The 26,183-nt window shown below is 41.7% G+C and overlaps 1 protein-coding gene across 2 annotated transcripts in view; it reads right to left on the bottom strand.

The window, feature by feature from the left end:
* Positions 1-520: 520 nt before the first annotated feature.
* The window catches only part of GHR (growth hormone receptor), a 511,317-nt gene continuing 485,654 nt past the window's right edge, over positions 521-26,183 (bottom strand). For both annotated transcript variants that reach the window (XM_075326446.1, XM_075326451.1), the window contains exons 12-17: positions 25,811-25,968; positions 23,078-23,256; positions 18,082-18,229; positions 16,222-16,312; positions 14,677-14,746; positions 521-11,521 (exon numbers count right to left, since the gene is read on the bottom strand). In XM_075326446.1, the coding sequence (XP_075182561.1) occupies positions 10,574-11,521; positions 14,677-14,746; positions 16,222-16,312; positions 18,082-18,229; positions 23,078-23,256; positions 25,811-25,968 (1,594 nt within the window). In that variant the 3' untranslated portion in view covers positions 521-10,573. The remainder of the gene's footprint in view (positions 11,522-14,676; positions 14,747-16,221; positions 16,313-18,081; positions 18,230-23,077; positions 23,257-25,810; positions 25,969-26,183) is intronic.

Below are 26,183 nucleotides of genomic sequence, written 5' to 3'. Positions count from 1 at the left end.
GATCCAAGAAGTGAGGAGAATGGAGTATCTATCGGCTATGTCAAATAACATGATGGATCACTTTGAAAGTATTTGGTCCCTTTGGGATACTTACTGGGCTAATAGAGAATAGTGGATCTGCATGGCCTTCACGGACACTCTATATACTCACCTGCACTCTCTATACCTTCTTTCCCCTTGTCTTCTTGTCTAGTATTGTCATGTTTGTCTTCTTATAGTCCTTATCTTTCTTATAGTAATGGATAAGATGTGTATCCTGATATATAGTGTTCTGCTATTTGCTCACGTTAGTGGAGCACATTCATGTTATTTTTTTTCCTATATGCTTTGAAAAATTTAATAAAAATTTCAGTTATAAAAAAAAAAAAATAAATAAATTAAAAAAAAAAATTCCCTATGGAAAATTTGTATGCAACATCATATAAGGAAATGGGAAATTATATATTCAGTACTTAAGACCAGAGTCTATGTATTTCAATATCCATTATTTTATTAGAAACAACACTTGAGATAATAAACCTCCAAGAAAATAAATTTATTTAGGTCTGAAAGAAAAAAAAAACAAAGAAAATACAGAAATAACAATGAGAAACATCAAATATAAATTGAAATACACATTGTAATGACGTATAATGGCTTGTGTAACCAGAGAAGTACCAAACTGACATTCGGAAATTGATTGAGGTATTTAACTATTTTTGGCTAAAAAAAAAAATCTTAGATAATATAATAAACTTTGTCATAATAAAATATATACTTTTTATGAGGATCTGTTCAATGGAAATATTCCAAGGGATGATTTTTGCTCTTCCTTTACTAATTTTGCCAACTTTCCTTGACAATCTGATATGGTTTAGTTGTGGAGAACTATGAATGAACCTGCAGTTACATTTTATATATCTATATATAAAAAAAAAAGTAGGGACGAAAATATGATGGCCTTAGGGATAACCTTGAGGATCACTGAACGAAGCACCATTTATACGGGCACAGTGGCTCATTCATACATTTAGTTGTGCCTGGTACTACAGCTCAGCCTGAGACAGTCCTCTACCAAACCCCCATTCTCTCTGTAGAATAGGCCAACTATATTTTAGTCCTGAAAAGCCCCTTTAACATTAAAGATCTAAGATATATGGGGAGAGAGAGAAAGATACATCAATGGGGACCACAATCATGGACAAATAACATGCCATGCTAAAAATAAAAAGTGATGATGTTAGGATCAATCCACTTAAAAGTTGTTTCGGGATGAGCGATCACTAAGATTCTCGGCACTCGAAATGAGCAGTTGGATGCTCGGACGGGCTCGACTCAATTACTGAGTATAATGGAAGTCAATGGGAAGCTTGAGCATTATTCCAGAAGACTCTTCCGAAAAAATGCTTGAGTTTCCCCATTGACTTCCATTATACTTGGAATCGAGTAGAGCACATACGTATGTCCAGCCTCCTCGTTTCGAGTACAGAGCATCTTCGTGCTCGCTCATCTCTAATCACAGAGACATGTTGATAGTTTTGATTAGAGGGTCCAGGTGTTAAGACCCTTTGATTTCTAAAATGATGGAAAAGAAGAGCTCATCTGATCGATGCTCTACTTGGAGATAGAAGTTGCGCTCAATAGTAAGTGTATCAGTCTTCAGTCTATCTTCATAGAGCAGCACTCAAATTAATACTTGTGCCCATTTTTTTTTACCAAGCTACTAGTGCCCTGACCTTTACTAATCATAACTTCTGATATGGTTTTTATAGACCACAGACAAATTGAGGGAGACAAAGCGCAAATAGGGTCTTACCCAAGTTGAGTAGTGGATTGGAAAGCTCACCTGTAGTAGTTGTGAAAGTCACCACCACTGTATAGACGTGTACCTATGTCTGCTTCAGATACCCGGTGGAAGATGATATGTGCAGATCAAGAAAAGGGTTAAACGCCGCGCTGCCGTTGAAGAAAATCCAAGACCAAATAGATTAAAATCGCGATATTTATTTGTATTTGTTTCAGAGATTATTTTCAGTCTTCAAGCCCAAATTGGGATTTTTTTTTTTTGGCGCCTGAAGAAGGAGAATAATATCTGAAACACGTAGACAAATAAAGATCACGATTCCTATCTATTTGGTCTTGGCTTTTCTTCAATGGACGCGCGGCATTTAAACCTTTCCTTGATCTGCACTTATCACAATATGTTTTTATGGCATGTAAAAAATGATTTCATCATGAACAAGTGTTCCTGAAAACAACAATTGTGGTCTAAACAAACATTCACCAAAGATGATTGTTTTCAGCAGCACATAGGCTACATGTAAACAGGACATGAGCTGCAGAGAACAATATCAGCCTTTGTGCATCTATTGCTGATCGTTCTTTGTGCATTAGAAGCATAGTCAGCCAGCGCAATGTAAATGCTGTACTACTCTTAGGATTGATTCGGCACATTATCACCTTTTATTGTTATCACACCACTTGTCTACGATTATCTTTGCTCTGCAATTAAAAATCTTAATGATAAATTATAAAAGAAAAGTTTCAAGTTAGCAAAGGCAAAGAGACGGCCACCGAGACATTTCAATTAAACAGGTCCCTTAAAGTCCAGCATGAATAGTATTCACCATAACACTAAGTAATATAATTTTAAGACAAATTTAGCAGCAAGTTAGTAGCTATTTACCATTACTACCTTAAAGGCAAAATAAAAAAAAATACCATACATAGCTTTTTTTTAAGAATTAATTTGTAATGCTGGCTGAGTTATAAGTCCTCCTCATTTACAGACATAGCTTACAGTAGTAATGCCAGTCAATCTGGTACAATTGAAGAATCATTCTCATGATCTGATTTTTTTTTAATCTTACATTCTTTATGAAATACAATTCCCATCTTCCTCCAGTGTCAGAGCATCTGCTGCCATTTTTTGGCGTGTTTCTCATTAGGTTCTAGTTAAACAATTTGCAAAACTGTATAACACATAATGTCCCATGTAAGAAGAACATTGCTGCCGAATGTAACCCCATTACCATGTGAAGAGCACTTTCTCTTGAGTATATTTATCAAATTATCACTCATGTAAAGTCATGTAGTAAAGTGAGTACCTACCCAGGGTGGGACTGTTACATAAAAAGCCATGGCCCAAGACTGAAGGCCTTAAACTTTCTGTTGTCTACATGCTCAACCCTGGACAACTGTTGGTTGCACCTCCATATCTCTCCATAATACACTCAAAAAGTTTGGCCACTATTTTAACATTGATGGAACTTAGGATAGGTCATCAATGTCTGATTGGCCAGGGTCCGACATCCTGCTCCCTCACCGACTAGTTGTGTCTGGTGCCAGGGGCAGCAGCAAGCGGCCGGAAATGCTAAGTTCCGGAGGTGACCTGTCAACGGATAGAGCCCGCTGCCGGTTACTGCACATCCGCCACCCGTTCAAATCAATAGGAGGCGAATGTGCAGTACTCAGCCACGGGTACTATCAGTTGACGGAGCAGCGCTACAACTGAGCATTTCCATCCACCTGCGGCACCAAGAGCAGCTGATTAGCGGAGCTGCCCGGTGTCAGACTCCGGCCAACAGACATTGATGACCTATCCTAACGGTAAGCCATCAATGTTAAAGTAGTGGCCAACTTCTTTAAAACCAAATTAAATATAGCCTTAAAGGTTTTTTGAAATTTAGCAGTCCTGATGATCAACTGGGTCGGTTTACAGCTGGATAGAGAAGTGGCAGCCATCCTTGCAGTGGCCGTCCATGTTATAGGCTAATGGGAGAAGTCCCCTAGACCTCTTTTTGCTGTGGCTCATAGTGGGGGTCTCAAGTGGTGGCTATGCCTCTATGCCATAAAAATCTTTATGGAAAGAAGTTGTGTTAGTCAGATATCCATGTAATGAGGACCTGTGACCATGTCAAAAGTGGGCGATTTTTGATTATTCCCGCTGCTCTCCTGAGGATTCCTTTTTTCCCCTCTTTAATTCCCCCATACTGTTCAAGAGACATGGGTCTTTTTATTTAGTGTTTTAAAATATTAATATTTTGTGTATTTACTAAGGGGCCGGTGCTCACAGTGTTATTATGCAGAGCACCGTAAAGACATGTCCACAGAAAATCCTGTATGCCACACCCTATTGGTAAAGCCCATCAAAATGTAGCATTTTGGACTCATTATATAAAAAGCCCCATATCTCTGGAACAGTATAGTGGAACAAAAAGCAGAATACTCGAGTCCAGCAGGAACAAGACAAGGTAAAGAATTAGGCCGCTTTGCTCTGGTGACAAGTCCTCTTCAAAGCGTTAACCAATTGATGATATTCACATCTTGACTACAGAATGGATTAGTCACCAATATTGAGCTCCTTTGGTCTTCACGTAATCTATTGAACGTCACTACAGATAGCAGCCATCTGACCCGCTATCACCATTCATCTACAAAGAAAACCATTCAAAATGAACAAAAACCTAACAATTCGCTATATTTTGTGTCAGACGATCACGGAGGCAGCCATACTTCACATCTGGCCAGCTGAATACTGATGGGAATTGTAGTACAACCATAGCAAGGCATATATTAGTTATCCACAATATTAAATACACTGTCTTTTTTCATTGCATTGTCTTTCACATTAACCATTACAACACACTTTAATTAACACTTGTTTGTGCTGTCTAGTAACCTAAAATTAAGATTATACATGTACAAAACCATCCTATTACTACTGAAGTTACATTTCCAAAACCTTCCCTTTATCCGAAAGAAAAGGAAAAAGTAACACATTCATGATTCTTGTTTTCCATGAAACTATATCACTTAACATTACACATGTAACCGAATTCCCTATGTATCTGTGTACCATAAAGTACACATAACCTGCGTATTCACTGTAGTGTCATTCACTGATACTGCAAAAATATTAGGCCCAAGAGATAGAAAGATAACAGAAAAACAAATAATAAACCTATTATGTAGTGAAAACCTTTAGGCTGTGTGCAGACAGTGCGTTTTCATCGCTTTTTTTGATGCGTTTTTGAGTGCAGTTTTGTCACAAGTGCACGTTGTTTCTTTGTCCCTTGCTGATTTGCAGCAGAAAATACATTTACAACTTGTCGACTCTTTCAGCGTTTTTCCACCCAAAAAAAGCACCAAAAACGCGGCAAAAACACACTGAAAAAATACATAATTTTTCCTGCCAAGAAATGCAGATTTGGTGCAGAAATTTCATATAGCTTTACCCTACCTGTCTTCTTTCCTCCTGGTCACTAACAACCATGTTTTTATTAATCAGTATTGTATAAGATCCATAATGGCTAATAGGAACTTACACTTAAATGTTCACAGCACTTTCGTAGAACTTGATTTTATTGATGATAATTATCTGTATATCACTTTAATAATTATGTAGTCTTGCACCACAATAATCACTCCAAAGTGTGACCACTAGGTGTTTCCCTTTTGGCTAACTTACTGTCCACTGCCTGTTGTCAAGTGTAATCTGTCAACAGAGACATAGAAAAGGATTTACAAGAAATAATGGTAAGTAATTGACTCTCTATAGAAGTAGGGTCAATATTTTATCTCTCTACGGGAAGTGGGGGCAGGACTTTGTCTCTCTACGGGAAGTGGGGGCAGGACTTTGTCTCTACAGGAAGTGGGGGCAGGACTTTGTCTCTACGGGAAGTAGGGGCAGGACTTTGTCTCTACGGGAAGTAGGGGCAGGACTTTGTCTCTATGGGAAGTAGGGGCAGGACTTTGTCTCTACGGGAAGTGGGGGCAGGACTTTGTCTCTACGGGAAGTAGGGGCAGGACTTTGTCTCTACGGGAAGTAGGGGCAGGACTTTGTCTCTACGGGAAGTAGGGGCAGGACTTTGTCTCTACGGGAAGTAGGGGCAGGACTTTGTCTCTATGGGAAGTAGGGGCAGGACTTTGTCTCTACGGGAAGTGGGGGCAGGACTTTGTCTCTACAGGAAGTGGGGGCAGGACTTTGTCTCTACGGGAAGTAGGGGCAGGACTTTGTCTCTATGGGAAGTAGGGGCAGGACTTTGTCTCTACGGGAAGTAGGGGCAGGACTTTGTCTATGAGAAGTAGAGGCAAGACTTTATCTTTGTACGGGAAATGAGGACAGAATTTTGCCTCTTTACAGAAAGTAGAGGCAGGACTTTCTTTCTCTACAGGAAATTGAGGCACAACTTTGTCTTTCCACAGGAAGTAGAGGCAAAACTATGTCTATATACAGGAAATAGAGGCAGGATTTTGTCTCTCTATTGGCAGTGGGGTGGGTCTTTTCCTTCCTGCTTCAACTTTCCTGTCTGGAACACTAAATACAGGCATAACAGAGAGACGGGCCCTAAGCACAGAGCAGGCAAACCATCAGACAATGGCAGGAGCAATGAATGCAGGTAAGGAAAGGGAAGCTCCTTCACCTGTTCTACGGCAGAATGCTGATGAAGAGGAACTGCTCATTCAAAAAAGACAGCTCCTGAACATATGAGACTGGTATTTGAACTAAAACTGTTTTAGCTGGTTGTGAACCGTGGTTTTCTAAGCAAGGATAAGAATACTTTGATGTTAAAAAAATACATATATAATTCCTTGTAAGAGTCCTAGAGACATATGGAATAAAAATGAATTTTGAACTAAAAAGTCGGAGTTTGGAGAATGTCAATTTAGGTGCTCACAGAAGTGTTTTTTTTAATTTGTACGTGGCCCCAGGACTTCATATCCTTGACTTTTTTCTTTTCTGTTTAATATTCTCATCAGCCATTATCATCTGCAAGAGATTCATGCACTCAACTACATTATGAATAGCTGTAAAAATACAGGAACTTATATTTCCAGTTTAATATATTAAATGGAAAGTGCATATTTAACTAAAGCCATGGTGCTAACGTACAAGCAAATACCCTTGTAAACATGCTCGTGTAAAACGGAAGGTTGAGGAGCAGGGAGAAAATTAAGTCTAATTTCCGCTGCGCACTGCTTGATTCAGGCCGGGGCCATAGCTTTGGACAGTCATGGCATTAGCTAGCCTATATCAAAGATACATCAAAAGGTTAGTTTGGAGTCTTACGTAGTGGCCATGGCTCAGCTATGTTAAGGGAATCTGTTGATTTTTGCTATGTAATCTAAGATCAGCATGACATAGGGGCTGAGAGCCTGATGACAGTGATGTGTCACTTAATATGTTGTATGTTGCTCTTTCAATAGAATAAAAGTTTTATCAACAGGAGATTATCAGTAAAGGACTAGGTGTCTCCTAATCAATTGCTCTGTGTAATATTGCCTCCACTGCTGATTAGCAGCTTTCTGTCAATGCATAGTGTACACAGAATGCTGCCAATCAGTGGTGTGGGCAAGTTATATAGGACTCTGCATTCTGAGCACTGCTAAATCTACAACAGAGAAAACCGTGATTGTGTCAAAATAACAGCATGCAGCCCAGAATCGGTGTTTCAGCCTCAACATCATGCTGCTCTCTGATTAAGTAGCAAATGCGGGATAACATATTCCATAAAATCGTAGTTTAGCGTGTAAGGCATTCTGCACAGAGAGTTTATTGGAGAAGCTCCTCTTCAAAATTATCCTTTACAAACTCTTTAAAAAGTCTTGGAGAAATTTTCCTATTCATTTCTACATGAAATTAATTTTGATGTTGATAAGAAAAGTTTTTACAGATTTTTTTTCTACAGAAGAGGCTTTTAAAAACACTTATCTGAAAAAGAAAAATAAGCACTGTCAAAATTCTTCAAAACTATTTCAGGAGTCTCTTAAAGGGAATCTGTCAGCAGGTTTTTGCTACCTCATCTGAGAGAAGCATAATGTAGGCAAAGAGATCATGAATCTAATGATATATCACTTAGATTACTGGGTGCAGCCATTCTGACACAATCAGAATGTTTAGATTTAGTCATGTAACAGAGCTAAAAGAGCTGCCCCCGCCCACACCAGGCTCTCCATAGAGAATGGCACCTGACTACCAACGTACAATCAGAGGAGGAAACGTGTGATTTTGTAGTCCAGCAATGATAAGGGTCCTACTGCCTAAACAAATATATCAAATAAACATCAGATCAGACTTTGACAAGACAGGTAACCATGAATTCTCTGTTTTAACCCTTGCTACATGTTTTCTTCAGATTACATAGCAAAACCTGCTGACAGATTCCCTTTAAGGAAAAGAAATACTGTACCAAAACCTTCCAAAAGAGGAGCGTCTCCTGAAGCGGTTTCTGTTCAAAATATTAACATATATGAAAGCCTTAAAGGGGTGGTCGCACACATCACATCCTTGCAGCCGGCTGCATTCTTCCAGACTCACTGAGCTGTGGGTGGTGTTTCACCGCTGTCACAGCCCATCTGCTCCCTCCTCCCCCCTCCTCCCTCACAGCATTAGACAATAAAAAATATGGGTGAACCACCCTTTTAAGATGTCAGTCTGCACATAGTAGCCTAATGGTATGTTACCACAGCATCTTTAAGACATCGCTGGTAATTTTCCTGAACCGCCTTTGTCAGCATATTCTCAACATTTTTCTGGCAGTGGAGCCCAACCAAAGCCCCCCAAAGAATGCTACTTCTTTTTACCGCTTCAAGAGCTCCAAACCCTGAAGCGGTTACAGAAGTGACATAAGACAGAACATGTGCACAGCAATGTTGATTTGACATTGCTGTGCACTATGTTCAGTTTTTGCTGAGACTTTGCTACACTTTTTCAGCCAGATTCCAGGCAGAATCTGCCCGAAAAGACGTTGTGTGCAATAACCAAAATCCATTGTAAAACCTCATTGCCATTCGATGAAGGCACAGTTTACGATCACACTGTGTCGGCATTTTGAGGAGCACAATCTAAGCAAGATTTGGCAAAGTTATCAATCTTAACGCTCACATAATTGAGGTCCGTCACAAAAATACAGAAGAGAGGGGGATGAAATCAGAAAAATACCGTGTGTAGTCTTATCCTGCCGTCATAGTCCCATATACATTCAGGTAGCAAAAGGAGGCAACACATGGAAGGGAGTATGATTGCAGGACCACACAGCTTAGAGTTTGTATTTAGTCTATACACATACATAGGTTTGCAGAAGAGCTGTATACATAGAACGGTAAGAGATTTTTATCAAGAATATTTGAAAATTGGCAGTATTTAGTTAGGATGAATGGTTGCGAAGGCACTCCTGTCCTTATCTTTTATATGATACATTTCTAGGTGCATTTTTTTGCAGGGTTAGCATCATGACAAGAGTTAATCAATATCCGGCAGGCCAAAGAAAGCCGCCCAGAGAAAAATAAAATGGGCCATGAGATTGCTACATGCTAGATTAGAGGCATATCGAGGGTCTGCTTCACATATTAAATCTTTCTATAGTGTAGGAAAATATTGTATACAATGAATTTCTATATAATCCTTAGATTCTGTATATATACACAGCACACACAGTGATTTCATGTTTCAGGCTTCTGGATGTAAAAATATACTCTGTAAAAAACATTTGGGATCTGCATTCACTGAGTCATATTGTATAAACGGCAACGCTGGCAGAATGGTCTATACAGCATGCGTTATATAATTCATGCTTACCATTAGCAATTATCAACTGAAAGCTTAATTTTTTTGGGTTTCAATACTAACCAGGTCTACCCTCATGAAGTTTTATCATAACCCGTTCTCATTCTACGTGATATTTAGTCAACCACAATCATGAGTTGATTGTTGGGTCTTCTTTGTAGAAGGCCATCAATTGGGTTGGCTGCATTATTAGATGCTCAATATGATCCACGTCCAAAAATCGCAGACGATGGCATTTGTAAGCCATCTACATTACAATATGATGATGAATTAGGACCAATTGGGCCCTTTATGTCTGAAGAACAATTGTTTAACTTCAATAGCATCTACAAACATCATTAGACAGCATCGCAACTAAAGATAACCTTGGATTACAAAGAGGACAGTTCCTCAGGGGCGGAGCTGACGAAAAAGAGGTCACCAACAAGCCACTTTGCCTTGACCTGGTTAATTAATTACAGGGCTACGACTGCAAACTGAACCTTCAATTGGGGTGAAAAAAACTGAGCTAAGTTGAATAAGTTTTGAATTACTGTCAGCTACATCATACATTTTAGACCAACCCTAAAGTTGATCATTTTTGGACTTTATCCATCTAGATTGACAATCTGAATATCTACATTGGGTCCTAATGGATCACAATCCACCAAAAACCCTTCTAAAAACTAGATCTGCTCTCAAGTTTAGCCACTCCTTCAATGTAAAAAGTAATATGTGACATAATGACTACAATCAGATAGACATACATCAAATAAAGATGACGCGAATAGGTCAGATTGATGGGTGCAATGTGGATAGTGTCCCAAGGTGACGGCTGAGCAGTAGCTATAAAAAGTCTACCCTATGATACAATTCATTACATAAATGAAATCATTTGATAAACATTTTGGCATTTTTTTTACACTGAATATATTAGCTTAAGCTTTACAAGATAAACACAATTAAAAAGCTTGTAGGCAATGTTTGTTTTTTCTTTTTGGTTGGCCCGTACAAGCCCATGCTCTGCAACTCCAAAGTAAAAACGTATTATGGCATCACTTTGTTCACTTGATCTGTGGACATGTAGCCACATGGTTGTAGAAATTCCTTGCCTGGCGGAGCAGTAGTGTTAAGCACAAGGTTTTGTGGTGAGTTTACAATGTGGACAGAGGTATAGTCAGCCACGGGTGTCTCATAACTCTGGGCTTTTTCTGTGGCACGAGAGATCATGGTGGCAGCTGTAAGGCTTTCCGGGGTGAAGTAGCTATCCACGGTCGGATTTTGCTGAACGCTTTGTGAGGCCTCTACTGGGAAATTCACAGGACAGAATGCCATCACTGCGGTATCACATACATAAGAATTGTCAACGTTGAGGTTTGTTGGATGTTGGATGGCTGGTTCACTGCAGTCTTCGTTCTCCATCTTCATTCTCTGCCCTGGTGAAAGAAGAAGTCTTCCAGCTGGTGTAATATCGCTTACAAGGGCATAAAAATCCATGCTCAGCTTCGAACCAATACTGCTTAGTTGGGTTGTAGTTGCGGCACTCATCTCGTTACCAAGTATTGGGCAAACTTTATTATCTTCTGGTCTTGTGCTCATCTTTTCTGTATTTGGCATTTGGGAAGTTGTAGGCATACCTCCTCTATTTGATTTCTCACTAAGGCACAAGAAATCTACTTGCTTGTCTTTCGTATTCTGACATTGTCCAGTATCTGAAGTTTCATCGCTTATATCGCTGTTTCCAAAATCAGTTTCAGGAATATCTGGCTCACAACAGCTCGCCCGGCCGGAGTCATCGTCCTTAACACCCAGACAACTATGGGCCTTAGGGTATTCTTCTGCCAACAGCCGGTCAGTATCGGTGCCCTCGTTCTTCTCTTCTTGGTCGTCAAGGTCAAGCTCGATAAATTCAACCCAGGGATCATCTATGCACAACTGTTGCTTGTAGCTGTCATGGCTCGCAAGTATTGAGCTGACTTCATCCAACTTTCCTTTCTGTTTAAAAGGTAGAAACACACCATGAATAATCAACTGATGTAACCAGAGATCAGGAGTATGACACTTCCAATTTCCAACATTATAACTAGTAATTTCCTGCATTATTGCTAATAAAACAATAATGATTAAATGGGTGCCATTTAAAGCATAGCCACTTTTAGTTTAATAGCCTCTGTCGGTCGTAAGTGCTGGTAAGCAACCCATAAGCCTTTATCCATTCAATAGAAGGCCAAGACTGTCTTTTTGGCCTCTGTTTGGATGGTGTACAGTAGTATATCATTTTTAAGCATTCTTTTGCTTTATTCTATACAAAAGTATCCAACAACAAAAAAATGTTTGGTATACTTCATTCAACATGGGAGCCTACAGCTAAATGTTGTATGCCACTCAATGGCCAAAAGCACAGGTAATTAGTGGCATACAGTACGTCAAAGGCAAAAGAGTTACATGTCAGGAAATCCTGGTCCTTTGACTAAAACGGTCAGTGAATTGGGCACAACGAAAAAGTTTATCTTCATCTCACAAAATCATAACAATAAAGCCTGCTTTACAGCTTACGATCCAGCATACGATATCGTATGTGATCGTAACCGCCCCCATCGTATGTGCGGCACATTCAATTTGTTGAATGTGCCACAGATACGAGTAACCCCCCGTCACACGTACTTACCCGTCCATACGACCTCGCTGTGGGCGGCGAACGTCCACTTCCTGGCGTGGGAGGGACGTTCGGCGTCACAGCGACGTCACGCGGCAGCCGTCCAATAGAAGCGGAGGGGCGGAGCTGAGCGAGACATAAACATCCCGCTCACCTCCTTCCTTCCGCATTGCTGGCCGGGAGCCGCAGGACGCAGGTAAGATCTGTTCATCGTTCCCGGGGTGTCACACACTGCGATGTGCGCTACCCCGGGTACGATGAACAATCTGACGTTCAATTCTAGAGAAATGAACGATGTGTATGCGATGAAAGTTTTACCGTTCAATCGCAATGGCTCGTACCTGTCACTGTAATGTACCTTACAATGCCGGATGTGCGTCACTTACGACGTGACCCCGCCGACACATTGTAAGATACATTGCAGCGTGTAAAGCGGGCTTAAGATATCATCACTTTCTGATGATTGGAGGTCTATCTACATGGGCCCTCACCGATCCAGAGATTGGAGGGGCCAAAGTGCTCATTTAGAAATGCAACCCATTCAGTTTTTCGATGCATATCGGTGCTATCAGTCACTGAATGTGCGGAGAACTGCGGCATGACTGAAATCAGGATCGGAGAGGTTCTGACAATCGTATACTCACTAATCAGAAAGAAATATAATACCCCTGTGATATGCCATCACTTTGCATGATAGTGATAACATGATGGATTTATTGCAGATGGGTAGAAAAAGTATATCCCCCACTATAAAAATGTAAGAAAATCAGGAATCACCCTTGAAGTTCTGAGATCTCAGCTTGTGGCCCGACCTCTTTGTTAGCGTTATTATTTACAGTAGGGGACATTAAAGCATATATAATTATTTATTTTGACCATGCAATAAGCTTTTATCTTTTCTTAATTTGTAACATTATTTTTTTGGCCAGTGGTAAAGCTAGTTATCTCAAAATATATTGTTTTCCCACCATGTTCAATTAAAGATGAAATTTGAATGGTACGTCTCATTTATTAACAGGATTTTGTGTATTATAAGGTCTGCAAAGTGCTGCTGATCGGTGGGTCTGAACCTGTAGATCTGCTCGGCTCTGTGGTATGAATCTCCTAGAGAAGAATGGACGGAGCAGCATATGGGCTCAAGAAAAACTCTATGGGTCCTTAAAGAGTAATGCACAGATGCACAGACTTCCTATGGAGCTCGCACACGGCTCTGTGCAAGAGTTGTGCATGGACGCACAGACTTACCATGGAGCTCGTACACTGCTCTGTGTATGGGCTAGGACACACTGTGAGTAAAACGGTCCGCGTGGAATGCGATAAAAAAAAAAAATCACATTTCACTCGGACCCATGTTTCTCTATGGGGCCGTACCCATCTGTAATTATTTTCTCAGCCCTAATCAGACCGAGAAAACATACACAGTATGCTGCAGGTGAAATCCATTTTTATTCGCACCCATACAAGTCTATGGATGCGAGTGAAACATCACATTGCACTTGGATGACACTGGAGTGCAGTGCGATAATCGCATCAGCTGGCAATGGAGGAGATAGGGAGATTAATCCCTCCCTCTCCTCTGCAGTTTCCGCCTTCTTCTCTGCAGCTGTAATTTGATCGTAGGAGCACAGTGGCATGACACTCTGCTTACACTCACAGCACTACGAGAGTCGAAAGTCGTATCCGATACCATACGCTCATGTGGCCCCAGCCTAAGAGTTGTGCATGGATGCACAGACTTACCATGGAGCTCGTACACTGCTCTGAGGTTGAGGAGTGACCTAAATTAAATAACTGCTCTGTGTAAGGCTGGATTCATACGATCGTATGGCATCAGATGCAATATGCTAATACCCCTCAGATCCCGTTGTGCTGCCAGCGTGAGCCTAGTGTCATGCAACTGTGATCCGATCCTGCAATCGGATCACAGCTGCGAAGAAGAAGGAGGGATTAATCTCCCCATCTCCTCTATTATCAGCTGATGCGATTATCACACTACTCTCGGATGTCATCCGAGTGCAGTCCGATCTTTCACTCACACCCACAGACTTGTATGGGTGCAAATGACACGGCTCTTGCTGACAATCGCAACATGCTGAGACTTTTCGCTCATCCAGAATCTGGATGAGAAAAAAAATTGACCATCTGCTCTACCTCACTTAATAACATTGGTCTGAGTGCAATGCGAGATTTTCTCTCATTGCACTCATCCAAGTCATACGCTCATGTGAGCGTACCCTAATAGTTATGCATGGATGCACAGACTTACTATGGAGCTCACACACTGCTCTGTGGATGCTCCTACAGACACTGCACAACAAAGCATTGTATAAGCAATCGATGGAGGTCTATAAACTCGGACCCCTCACTGATCAGCAGCATTTTACAGTCTATATAATAAATAAAACATTTTTGCAAATGATCAGTACCTTTAAATATCATTTTTTCTTAACTAAAGATATACTAAAAGTTAATTAAATCAAAATGCTGTCCTTACTTGAAGTAGAATAGGATCAATCCCTTTAATCTTTGGAACAGGCACTGGAGGAAGAATCAGCATCTTCAGCCTTTATTGTACAGAAAGAGCCAGCATTAATATATGGCACTTACTGGATTTCACAAGAAATAATTTCTTATAAATTGTTTCAAAGTCAAATAAAAAAACTGAAAAGTACAATGCTAAAATCTGTAACAAGAACCCCATGAACCATGCGCCATGTAAGTTATAATACTAGGTTCTTCTTTGGCAGAGTGGCTTTGGGACCTCATCAGACACCAATACTCATGTAACTTCATCACTTACTCCTTTGCCAATATAAAGATGTCTGTCTGCTGTATATAAAGAATATCGCCCCAATTCATCAAAGCCATTTTAAAAAATATTATCATAAATTACTTTGAAAAATAAAAATCACTAAATTTTGGTGGAACTAAAAATTGCAACTTTTGGCATATTTACACCTGTTTTTCTCAGTTCAACAAAAATGGGGCTGGACAGGTCACAGTGGGGAACTGACGCCACAGCTCCTCAAATTCATGAAAAGTAGCAATGAGCCATGCTTTGGTGCTCAGTACTCGTAACAAACAGTTGGATGCTCAGATGCGCGTGACTAAACTACCTGAGTAAAATGAAAGTCAATTGGAAACTCGAGCATTCCTAAAGATTTCCGGGAAAAATTCATTGCCCTCCATTATAACCGGTTACTTGAGTCACGCCCATCTAAGCATCCAATTTCTCTTACGAGTGTTGAGGATAAGAATTGAGTAACCAAAAATACTTAATTCAGCCATTTCATAGACTCAGGTATATAGTTTAGATGATGTAGTCTAACAGATATTTATGAATGCTTTTGTTTCTTACTAACACATATATATACATATTCAGTGATTTTCCTTAACACAAAATGCCAGCAAATGTAACTTAAAGATGGCTCCTATATCCTGGACAACGCCCAAGAAGTTGAGAAACACAGGAATTCCTAAAGTTCGGAACAACCAATGCAGCAGAGACTATGCAAATTCCTATACGTCCTGAGTCCAGCCTGCGATATTTGATTGGACTATATTTTGTCTACACCCTTTTCTTCCCTAGAGCTATAAAAGGTTTTGGGAACAATAAACGAGCAGTAGCTCTGGCGTCTGTCAGAGAGAAGGTTCATAACCGATCCAGTGTCAGTTATTGCTCTTTCTTGCGTGCACACATGAAAATATAATATGACCACGTCAGTCAGACCTTAAGAGACCCATTGTAGTCTCACCTCAACACGAGTACTGGGCACCCGAGCATGGTAGTGCTTCATTATTACTAATGATAAGCCATGGATTTCCTTGCCCCAAAAATTTTACTCCTGTCAGAGCCTGGAGTAAGATTTCTGGAGTAATGCATGGGCACACACAACTAGTCAGATACTGCCGATTCATTAGATGCATGCTTAATTGACTGACTCCTAAAGGCTCCCCCATCAAGACTGCCAAGAAAATCACCAGTCTTGATGAATCGGAGCAGCTCTTTTTAAGTTAATAAAAAAATATAAAAACTTACCTTTTCTTTTTACAGAACAAAATAAAAGCCAGTATCATAAGGAAAGCAAATATCCCAATGATTAAAAAAAGGGGCCACGGAAATTCTGGATCTGTAAGAAAAACACGACATTAAAGAAGCTTATGGTGATTATAAGAAGAGATTGATCACTGGAGAAGGACATCAAGGTCGGAAGAATAGAAGGAACAAGGCAAAGGGGAAGACCAGCAACCTGATGGTCTGAGACTATCAAGATAACGGTGGAGAAGACGCTGGTGGACCTATCTAGCCTACACAAGATCAATCTTCCTACAGAGCGTTCATCCATCAAGTTGCCATGGCTCAAAATCAAGCTGAAGGCCGTTAAATAATAATAATAATAATAATAATAATAATAATAATAATAATAATAAATAGAACCATGGAGATTCTTGGTGTTTTGAATAGAGCACTAAAGCTAAAACTTAGCATCAGTCTGCCTCTGTGAAAACAGCCTACAGCCTAGCTTACAATTTGTATTTTTTCTTTTATGTCAGTGCTAATAGCACACTATAATACCTAAACACCCACACACCCAAAAAAAAGAAAAACAAAATTGTTGGTATTATTATTATTATCAATTATTATTATAGCGACATTTATTTCATGGCGCTTTACAAGTAAAAGAGGGTATACGTACAACAATCATCAACAATACCAAACAGACTGGTATAGGAGGAGAGAAGACCCTGCCCGCGAGGCCTCACAGTCTACAGGGAATGGGTGAGGGTACAATAGGTGAGGGCAGAGCTGGTTGCGCAGTGGTGTACTGGTCTGAGGGTTATTGTAGGTTGTAGGCTTGTTGGAAGAGATGGGTCTCCAGGTTCCTCTTGAAGCTTTCCACAGTAGGGGAGAGTCTGATATGCTGAGGTAGAGCGTTCCAGAGTATGGGGGAGGCATGGGAGAAATCTTGTACGTGATTTAATGAAGAGGAGATGGGAGGAGTAGAGAAGGAGATCTTTTGAGGATATGAGGTTGCGTGCAGGTAGGTACCGGGAGACTAGGTCACAGGTGTAAGGAAGAGACAGGTTGTGGATGGCTTTGTATGTCATGGTTAATGTTTTGAATTGGAGTCGTTGGGCGATGGGAAGCCAGTGAAGGGATTGGCAGAGTGGCGAGGCTGGGGAATTGTGAGGGGAGAGGTGGATTACTGGGCCGCAGAGTTTAGGATAGATTGGAGGGGTGCAAGAGTGTTGGAAGGGAGGCCAGAGAGAAGGAGGTTGCAGTAGTTGAGGCGGGAGATGATGAGGGTATGAACTAATGTTTTTGCTAATTCTTGGTTAAGGAAAGCACGGATCCGGGAGATATTCTTGAGTTGTAGTCTGCATGAGGTGAAGAGGGCTTGGATGTGTGGCTTGAAGGATAGAGCAGAGTCGAGGGTTACTCTAAGGCAACGAGCTTGTGAGACTGGGGAGAGTGAGCAACCATCAAGTTTGATGGAAAGGCTTGTTGGAGGAATTGAGTGAGAGGAGGAAAGACAATGAATTCTGTTTTGTCCATGTTAAGCTTTAGGAATCGCGCAGAGAAGGATGACATAGCAGACAGACATTGTGGTATTAAGCAGCACATTGCCACAGAAATATCACTAAATGGGCAAAATGAACCGCACCAATGCAAAATGTCTACAGTATTGAGTTTTTGAAACTTCCTAATATGCAAATACTATTAATACCAGTGCAATGCAGGCTCCTCTGCTCTATACCTGATATTATTGGCTTTTATTTATGGCGTTTCTTTACGAGAATGGAAAGCGCGACAGATTAAGTGAACAATATGCAAAGGTTATTATTTTCTTTGTGCCTTTAGTTCTGTTTTGATGGATGATGCCTGATTATTACATACCTATAGATGCCATAGTAGAAATCAATAATTCATCGCTGAACTCTCCAAAGTTCTCATTCCCTTTCTGCCGACATCGGACTTTGAGCAGATACATTTTTCCTATTTTCAGGCCGTAGACTGGGGAATATGTGGTGGTCACAACATCATACTGTAATATACAAACAAGGGAGTAATCATCAAATTTGCTTTTATTTCCACTAAACCTATATTCACACACTGCGTCTTGTACTGCTTTTTGGTGCATTTATGAGGTCACAAAGATGCACCTAAATGCATGCATTTGCTTCTCCCAGCAAAGTCTATGAGATTTCTATTTTGCGGTCTACACTGGGCATCTTTTTTTGGCTGCATCTTGGTGTGTTTCTGAAGATGTAGCATGTCAATTCTTTTTGCGTTTTTGAGCAATTCCAGTCAATAGATTTGACTTAAAAAACACATTGGCAAAATGAGGTAAAAACGCGTCAAAACGCATGCGTTTTTGATGCGTTTTTGCTGCGGGTGCGTTTTTTGGGGCACTCCATTTTAGTGGTTAACCAAAGATGCAGTGTGTGAACATAGCCGTACATATATAAAATCTACTTCAACATTTATCTCAGGAGAGCACAACCTTCGGTTCGGATACCACATGCGGCCTGTAATGCCATTCTGTGCGGCCCCAGGTGCCATTCTATGCAGCCCACGGAGCCATACTGTGCAGCCCCCGATGTGATAATATGCAGCCCCGGTGCCATAATATGCGGCCCCCGGTGCCATACTGTGCGGCTCCCACGGTGCCATACTGTGTCCCCCCCACGGTGCCATACTGTGCGGCCCCCACGGTGCCATACAGTGCCATTCAGTGCGGCCCCCACGGTGCCATACAGTGCGGCCCCCACGGTGCCATACTGTGCGGCCCCCACGGTGCCATACTGTGCGGCCCCCACAGTGCCATTCTGTGCGGCCCCCACAGTGCCATTCTGTGCGGCCCCCACAGTGCCATTCTGTGCGGCCCCCACAGTGCCATACTGTGCGGCCCCCACGGTGCCATACTGTGCGGCCCCAGGTGCCATACTGTGCGGCCCCCACGGTGCCATACTGTGCAGCCCCCGATGTGATAATATGCAGCCCTGGTGCCATAATATGCGGCTCCCACGGTGCCATACTGTGCTCCCCCCACGGTGCCATACTGTGCGGCCCCCACGGTGCCATACTGTGCGGCCCCCATGGTGCCATACTGTGCGGCCCCCACGGTGCCATACTGTGCGGCCCCCACGGTGCCATACTGTGCGGCCCCCACGGTGCCATACAGTGCAACCCCCACGGTGCCATACAGTGCAACCCCCACGGTGCCATACAGTGCAACCCCCACGGTGCCATACTGTGCGGCCCCCACGGTGCCATACTGTGCGGCCCCCACGGTGCCATACTGTGTGGCCCCCACGGTGCCATACTTTGCGGCCTCCACGGTGCCATACTGTGCGGCCCCCACGGTGCCATACTGTGCGGCCCCCACGGTGCCATACTGTGCGGCCCCCATGTGCCTTACTGTGCGGCCCCCACGGTGCCATGCTGTGCGGCCCCCACAATGCCATTTTGTGCGGCCCCCCGGTGCCATACGGCGTGGCCACCCGGTGCCATACGGCGTGGCCCCCCGGTGCCATATGGCGCGGCCCCCCGGTGCCATATGGCGTGTCCCCCCGGTGCCATTATGTGCAGCCCCCTGGTGCCATTCTGTGCGGCTCTCTCGGTGCCATTCTGCGCAGCCCCCACAATGCCATACTGTGCATACTATAGTCATTCGGACTCCTTTTTTCTGTAGTGATAAATAGGGGAGCAGATAACCCTTTTGGTCTACAATAGCGGAAGTTCCAGAGATGAACCTGTAGTTATTAGATTATGGCATATATAGTACTGTGGATATATAGCTCAGATTAGAATACCAGTTCCAGGTTTTGTGGCTCTTGGGAGTGGCACAATCACAAAAATAGGCACTCAGACCAAAATAAATTGTGCACCTCTAATTTACATAAACTTTTACGACTGATGTAAAAAAAAAAAAAAGGGTTCTGTTGGAATCACTTGGACAGGAGGGCATTTCCAAACACATATTTCTGGAGACGATGGCGATTGTGTCTCGATACCCAGACTTAGAAAGGATTCAGGGTAAAGAAGCATTTTCTTCCTGAACACCATATGAGAATATTGCTGGGAGCACAAATGAATGGGACCAATTTCTAAAAATATACAGTGCCTTGCAAAAGTATTCGTCCCCTTTGAATTTTTCAACCTTTTCCCACATTTCAGGCTTCAAACATAAAGATAAAAATTTAATGTGATGGTGAAGAATGAACAACAAGTGGGACACAATTGTGAAGGTGACCAAAATGTATTGCTTATTTTAAGCTTTTTTTTAAAAATAAATAACTGAAAATTGGGGCGTGATATATTATTCGGCCCCTTTAAGTTAATACTTTGTAGCGCCACCTTCTGCTGCAATTCGCTTGGGCTATGTGTCTATCAGTTTTGCACATCGAGAGACTGAAATTCTTAGCCATTCTTCCTTTGTAAACAGCTGGAGCTGAGTGAGGTTGGATGGAGAGTGTTTGTGAATGGTAGTTTTCAGCTCTTTCCACAGATTCTCGATTGGATTCAGGTCTGGACTTTGACTTGGCCATTCTAACACCTGGATACGTTTATTTGTGAACCATTCCATTGTAGATTTTGCTTTATGTTTTGGATCATTGTCTTCTTGAAAGACAAATCTCCGTAACAGTCTCAGGTCTTTTGCAGTCTCCAACAGGTTTTCTTCAAGAATGGTCCTGTATTTGGCTCCATCTATCTTCCCATCAATTTTAACCATCTTCCCTGTCCCTGCTGAAGAAAAGCAGGCCCAAACCATAATGCTGCCACCACCATGTTTGACAGTGGGGATGGTGTGTTCAGGGTGATGAGCTGTGTAGTTTTTACGCCAAACAGATCGTTTGGCATTGTGCCAAAATAGTTTGATTTTGGTTTCATCTGACCAGAGCACCTTCTTCCACATGTTTGGTGTGTCTCCCAGGTGGCTTGTGGCAAACTTTAAACGACACTTTTTATGGATATCTTTGAGAAATGGCTTTCTTCTTGCCACTCTTCCATAAAGGCCAGATTTGTGCAGTGTATGACTGATTGTTGTCCTATGGACAGACTCTCCCACCTCAGCTGTAGATCTCTGCAGCTCATCCAGAGTGATCATGGGCCTCTTGGCTGCATCTCCGGTCAGTCGTCTCCTTGTTTGAGATGACATTTTTGAGGGACGGTGGGGTCTTGGTAGATTTACAGTGGTATGATACTCCTTCCATTTCAATATGATTGCTTGCACTGTGCTCCTTGGGATGTTTAAAGTTTTGGAAATCTTTTTATAACCAAATCCGGCTTTAAACTTCTCCACAACAGTATCACGGACCTGCCTGCTGTGTTCCTTGGTCTTCATGATGCTATCCGCACTTTAAAAAGAACACTGAGACTATCACAGAGCAGGTGCATTTATACAGAGACTTGATTACACACAGGGGGATTATATTTATCATCATCATCAGTCATTTAGGACAACATTGGATCATTCAGAGATCCTCAATGAACTTCTGGAGTGAGTTTGCTGCACTGAAAGTAAAGGGGCCGAATAATATTGCACGCCCCAATTTTCAGTTTATTCTTTTTTACAAAAGTTTAAAATAAGCAATAAATATCGTTCAACTTCACAATTGTGTCCCACTTGTTGTTGATTCTTTCCCATAACATTAAAATTTTTATCTTTATGTTTGAAGCCTGAAATGTGGGAAAAGGTTGAAAAATTCAAGGGGGCCGAATACTTTCACAAGGCATTGTATATTGATACCTGGATTTCTGTTGCGAACTTCTGTCAATCCTGTTTTAATAAACATTTGTATTCTCCTAATAGGAATCCTGGATAACCTTTTCATAGAACTGGGAATTGTGCAGTTTCTCTGTTATTCTTCCCAGAAATATACATTGATAAGTGTTCACTATTTACCTTGTGCCTACAGACTCTGTCCTTACAGACGCTATCAGCACTAACTAGACAATGTCACTAGGGAGAAGTCGCACTAAGTATAAGTTATACTCTTATTTTTTAAATATATTTAAGGAGGAATACCAGAGGAAATTCTGTATAAAAGCTTCCCCAGCAGAGTGTCTATAAAATTGGGAATATAATTATTTAGTAAAGCAAGCGTGCCAGGAGAGCCGGAAGGTACTCCATATTGGTCACGTCAAGAAACAAAAGGGCTTACGGAAAAAAGAGTCCATCTCCATCTGAGGACTTGTTGCAGTAAGTACGGTGAAATTGTGGAATAATTCACCAGCAATAAATGGATGTTTGTAAAAACGTATTGTTGGCCCTCTCGCTGGGACGGTGTAACCTCTATTATGTGGTCACCCATTAAGGTTGGGTGGTGCCATGCTTTATTCCTTTATTTCTTGCAGAACTATGGATGCTTCTGCAGTTTTATTAGTAATGTCACCTACTTGCGGGGATCCATTGGACCCAAAATGAAGGTAAGTGACGTCACCAATTACAGATAGTGGCCTGAACGTCCTGAAGCTATGATCTTCACAATACTAGGTAAAGGGGATCTCCCACAAACAAAATGTATCACCTAGCCACAAGATAGATAAATGTATTGGTGGGAGGGAGGTCAAGATGCTCAATTTATGGTCACTGGAGTCGAGATTTTCCCTTGAGACTGTGGGATTTTGGGGGCCCTTTTCTCATAATTGTTAGGCATCTGACCTGCAGGCAATCATGCATTTATTATCTATCCTAAGAAATATCCTTGTCCAATCCCTTTCTTATGTGCTGACGCCCCTTCAGAGTATTTTCCTTGATGGTGAAGCTCTTGGACATTCACTGAACCAGGTTTTTATCTGCTAGTATTTCAAATGCTTGAACCAACCCATAAAACATGCAAGTCCATGAGATTTTACTAATTGCACACAGACATGAACAAATTGTTACCGGCTTCCATTGGGTTTCATTGGCCACTTTTAGTTGTATCTCATATTCCAGTGTTATCCATCCACTTTTGACATCTGCCGACGCTGGAGGCTCCCACGTTAACTCAATGTCCATGCGTAAACGGGTGGCACTGACGTTGAGGACCGTCCAGTTCAGAGCGATTGGAGGGTCCGGTCTCACTGACAAAAAACAATGAAAGCTTGTATAAGTGTTCTGCAAAGCACAACAGACAGATCCTGGACACTCCTGTCACTTCGTGGAACTTTTTGGATTTTCAGAATTTCCATTTATCAAGGTATTTCGATTGGTGGTCAGATAGAGATGTTTCATTAAAGTCTATAGTGCAATTTAGAGTGCAGCACATATATAAGAGCTCTTTGCAGATCTGAAACCTCTGTCACTCCAGCTCTATTCACCACCCAGCACCGCTGCAGCCTCCTACAAATAGGTTTTCAGTATTATTTGAATATTAATAGGTTGTCCACTACTTTATTATCAATTAACACCTAGCCTAAGGATAAGCCAATGTATAACCGGTGGGGGGTTGACAATTGACACTGCCACCGATCAGCTGCTCCCAGTGTCAGCAGTGGCCAGAACTGCTCAGTTTTGGAGCTGAAAAGTGCAGCTCTGTCAACTCCATAGTGGCCGAGGCCAAGTACTGCACATTTGTCCTCTATGCATATCAATAGGATGTGCAGTACCCAGCTGCGGCCAATATGAAGTTGACAGAGCTGCACTGTGCAGTTCCGTAACGAAGTACCGTAGCTTTGGCCACCAATGACATCGTAAACAGTTGATTGCTGGGGGTGCCGATCCCCACCAATCGCACATTGATGACCTATCCTAAGGATAGGCAATCACAAAAAGTAGTGGACAAGTCTATAATTCAAACTATGATTTCTCAGTATGGCGTAATGGAGTAACGGACCCGCCATGTAAAGGTATTGCTGGACTTGTCTTTGAAAGAGTTACATGTGCATACAAATAGTTTAGGAGGTGAAATCCTGTGGATAATTCCCTTTATTTATTTATATTTTTATTTTTTTAAGCAAAAGCAGTACTTTGTGACCTATTAGAAGGATCCAAACTTTATCTATATAATATAGGAAGTATCTGTCTAGAAAAGGGCTGGAGAAAGTGCGGTTCACCGGCCACATCCAGTCCTCTGGCTGTTCCAGTCTGGCTCACGGACCAAGACAACTAAAGGGCTAAAAACAGTGGACTGCAGGTCGCACAGTGCCCTACGCCGAAGCCCACCCACCACAGCCCGCTTTCCGATGTCACCACAAGATGCTGATAGCGGTGAACATATTGCTGGAGGAGGGGCTGCTGGCTCCGTCTTTCACCAATCAGCATGAGGCACAGCAGATGTGATGATGTCACATCATCATGTGTGCTGTGCGGAGCGTCAGTGCATCGGAGGCCGGAGGAGAGCAGCAGGGGAACGGGAGCGACGTGAATACATGGTGGTTTTTTTCATGTGTATTGGATGTTTGCATGTATGTAGGAGGCTGTTAGGGGACTCATAATTTATAAAGCGGCTATGAGGGGGCTTAGAAATGTATTTAGGAGGCTATGTAAAGCTCAGAAATGTATATAGGAGGCTATGTGGGGGCTCAGAAATGTATACAGTATTAGCGGCTATGTGGGGGCTCATACTGTATATACAGTGCTATAGTGGGGCTCAAAGTATATAGGAGGCTATGTGGGGCTCCGAAAAGTATATAGGGGCTATATGGGGGCTTACACTGTATATAGAAGTCTAAGTGGGGCTTAATGTATATAGAGGGGTTATGTTGGAGCTCACACTGCATATAGAATGGCTATGTGGGGACTCACATTGTATATAGAGAGACAATGTGGGGACTCACACTGTATATAGTAAACTATGTAGGGACTCCCACTGTATATAGGGGTTATGTGAGGGCTCATCCTATATATACAGGGAGCTGTGTGGGGGCTCATACTGTATATAGCGGGATGTCAGAATACTTAATTCTGCTGAACATTAAGTGATACACTTAATATTAATATAAAATAAAAAAAAATAATATGTTAATATTAATATTGAGCAGAATTTATTTCAGCCTATTGATTTGGCCTCCACACCAGTCATGGTTTCTCTGTGGCCCCTCGGGAAGATTAATTGCCCTCCCATGTTCTAGAAGACTGACCTCACATCACTTCATAGGAACTATCCACTGAAGAAACCACAAACTAAGATTTTTAAGGCAAAAAGCCCAATTACATTTTCATATTTTAGGTATCTTGGCTCAAACATCGGACCTCTGTGAGATGGTGGACCTGTTTTAGCTTCTGGATGTAAAGAAAAATGGTTGAATTTATTGACGACTAATAGATGTCTGGAAGATAGCGAGGAATGAAAACAAAAATATGTAAAAAACTGGACTACTTAAACATCAATAGACAAAACCCTAGGATAGAGACAAACAAATACCCTGCAGTTTGTCAGTAAATAGTTCATGTAAATAACATAGACCACTTAGTTTACACTATTTTGACCAAAAGAGAGCAAAAGCCAACCTATTATGAACAGATATATCTAATCAGGATGGTCCTAACGCTAGGGTCTCACCTTGCTATGGGCCAGCAAGCCTCAAAACAGACGAGGGCAGAGCAGGACCCAGACCTGATTGTTATATAGCTTTCCACAGCTGTTAACAGTTAGGTGTTCCGGCCCATTTTTTGGATCTATACATTAATGCTTACCGATATCATCGACTGTGAAGGAATACTCATCATAGGTGATATTCTCACTGACAAGCCGGACTAGATATGCCACCCAAACAGAGGTGTGCTCTTTACTGAAGTAGCAGCTATTTTCTCCGGCAGACACTTTGTCGGGACAATCAGTCCAATTTATACCACTAAAGACAAGAGGAAAAAGTTACAAAAGTTATAACCTATGATTCTGTTAGTGATACGATAGGAAAAATGGGAGGCTGTCCACTCGCCTCAGCTGTCTATATTGAGAAATACACCATGAAATTAAAAATCTGGAGCTTTTCTTAGAACCCCACTTAATAATTCCTCCTGGAAGGGTATGTATACATTGACAACTAGGTGTTACCAGTTAGTTTTG

Source organism: Anomaloglossus baeobatrachus, chromosome 1 (genome assembly GCF_048569485.1).
Source record: "Anomaloglossus baeobatrachus isolate aAnoBae1 chromosome 1, aAnoBae1.hap1, whole genome shotgun sequence".
In the NCBI taxonomy this organism is placed as follows: Eukaryota; Metazoa; Chordata; class Amphibia; order Anura; family Aromobatidae; genus Anomaloglossus; species Anomaloglossus baeobatrachus.
This window is presented reverse-complemented; position numbering and strand designations above follow the sequence as displayed.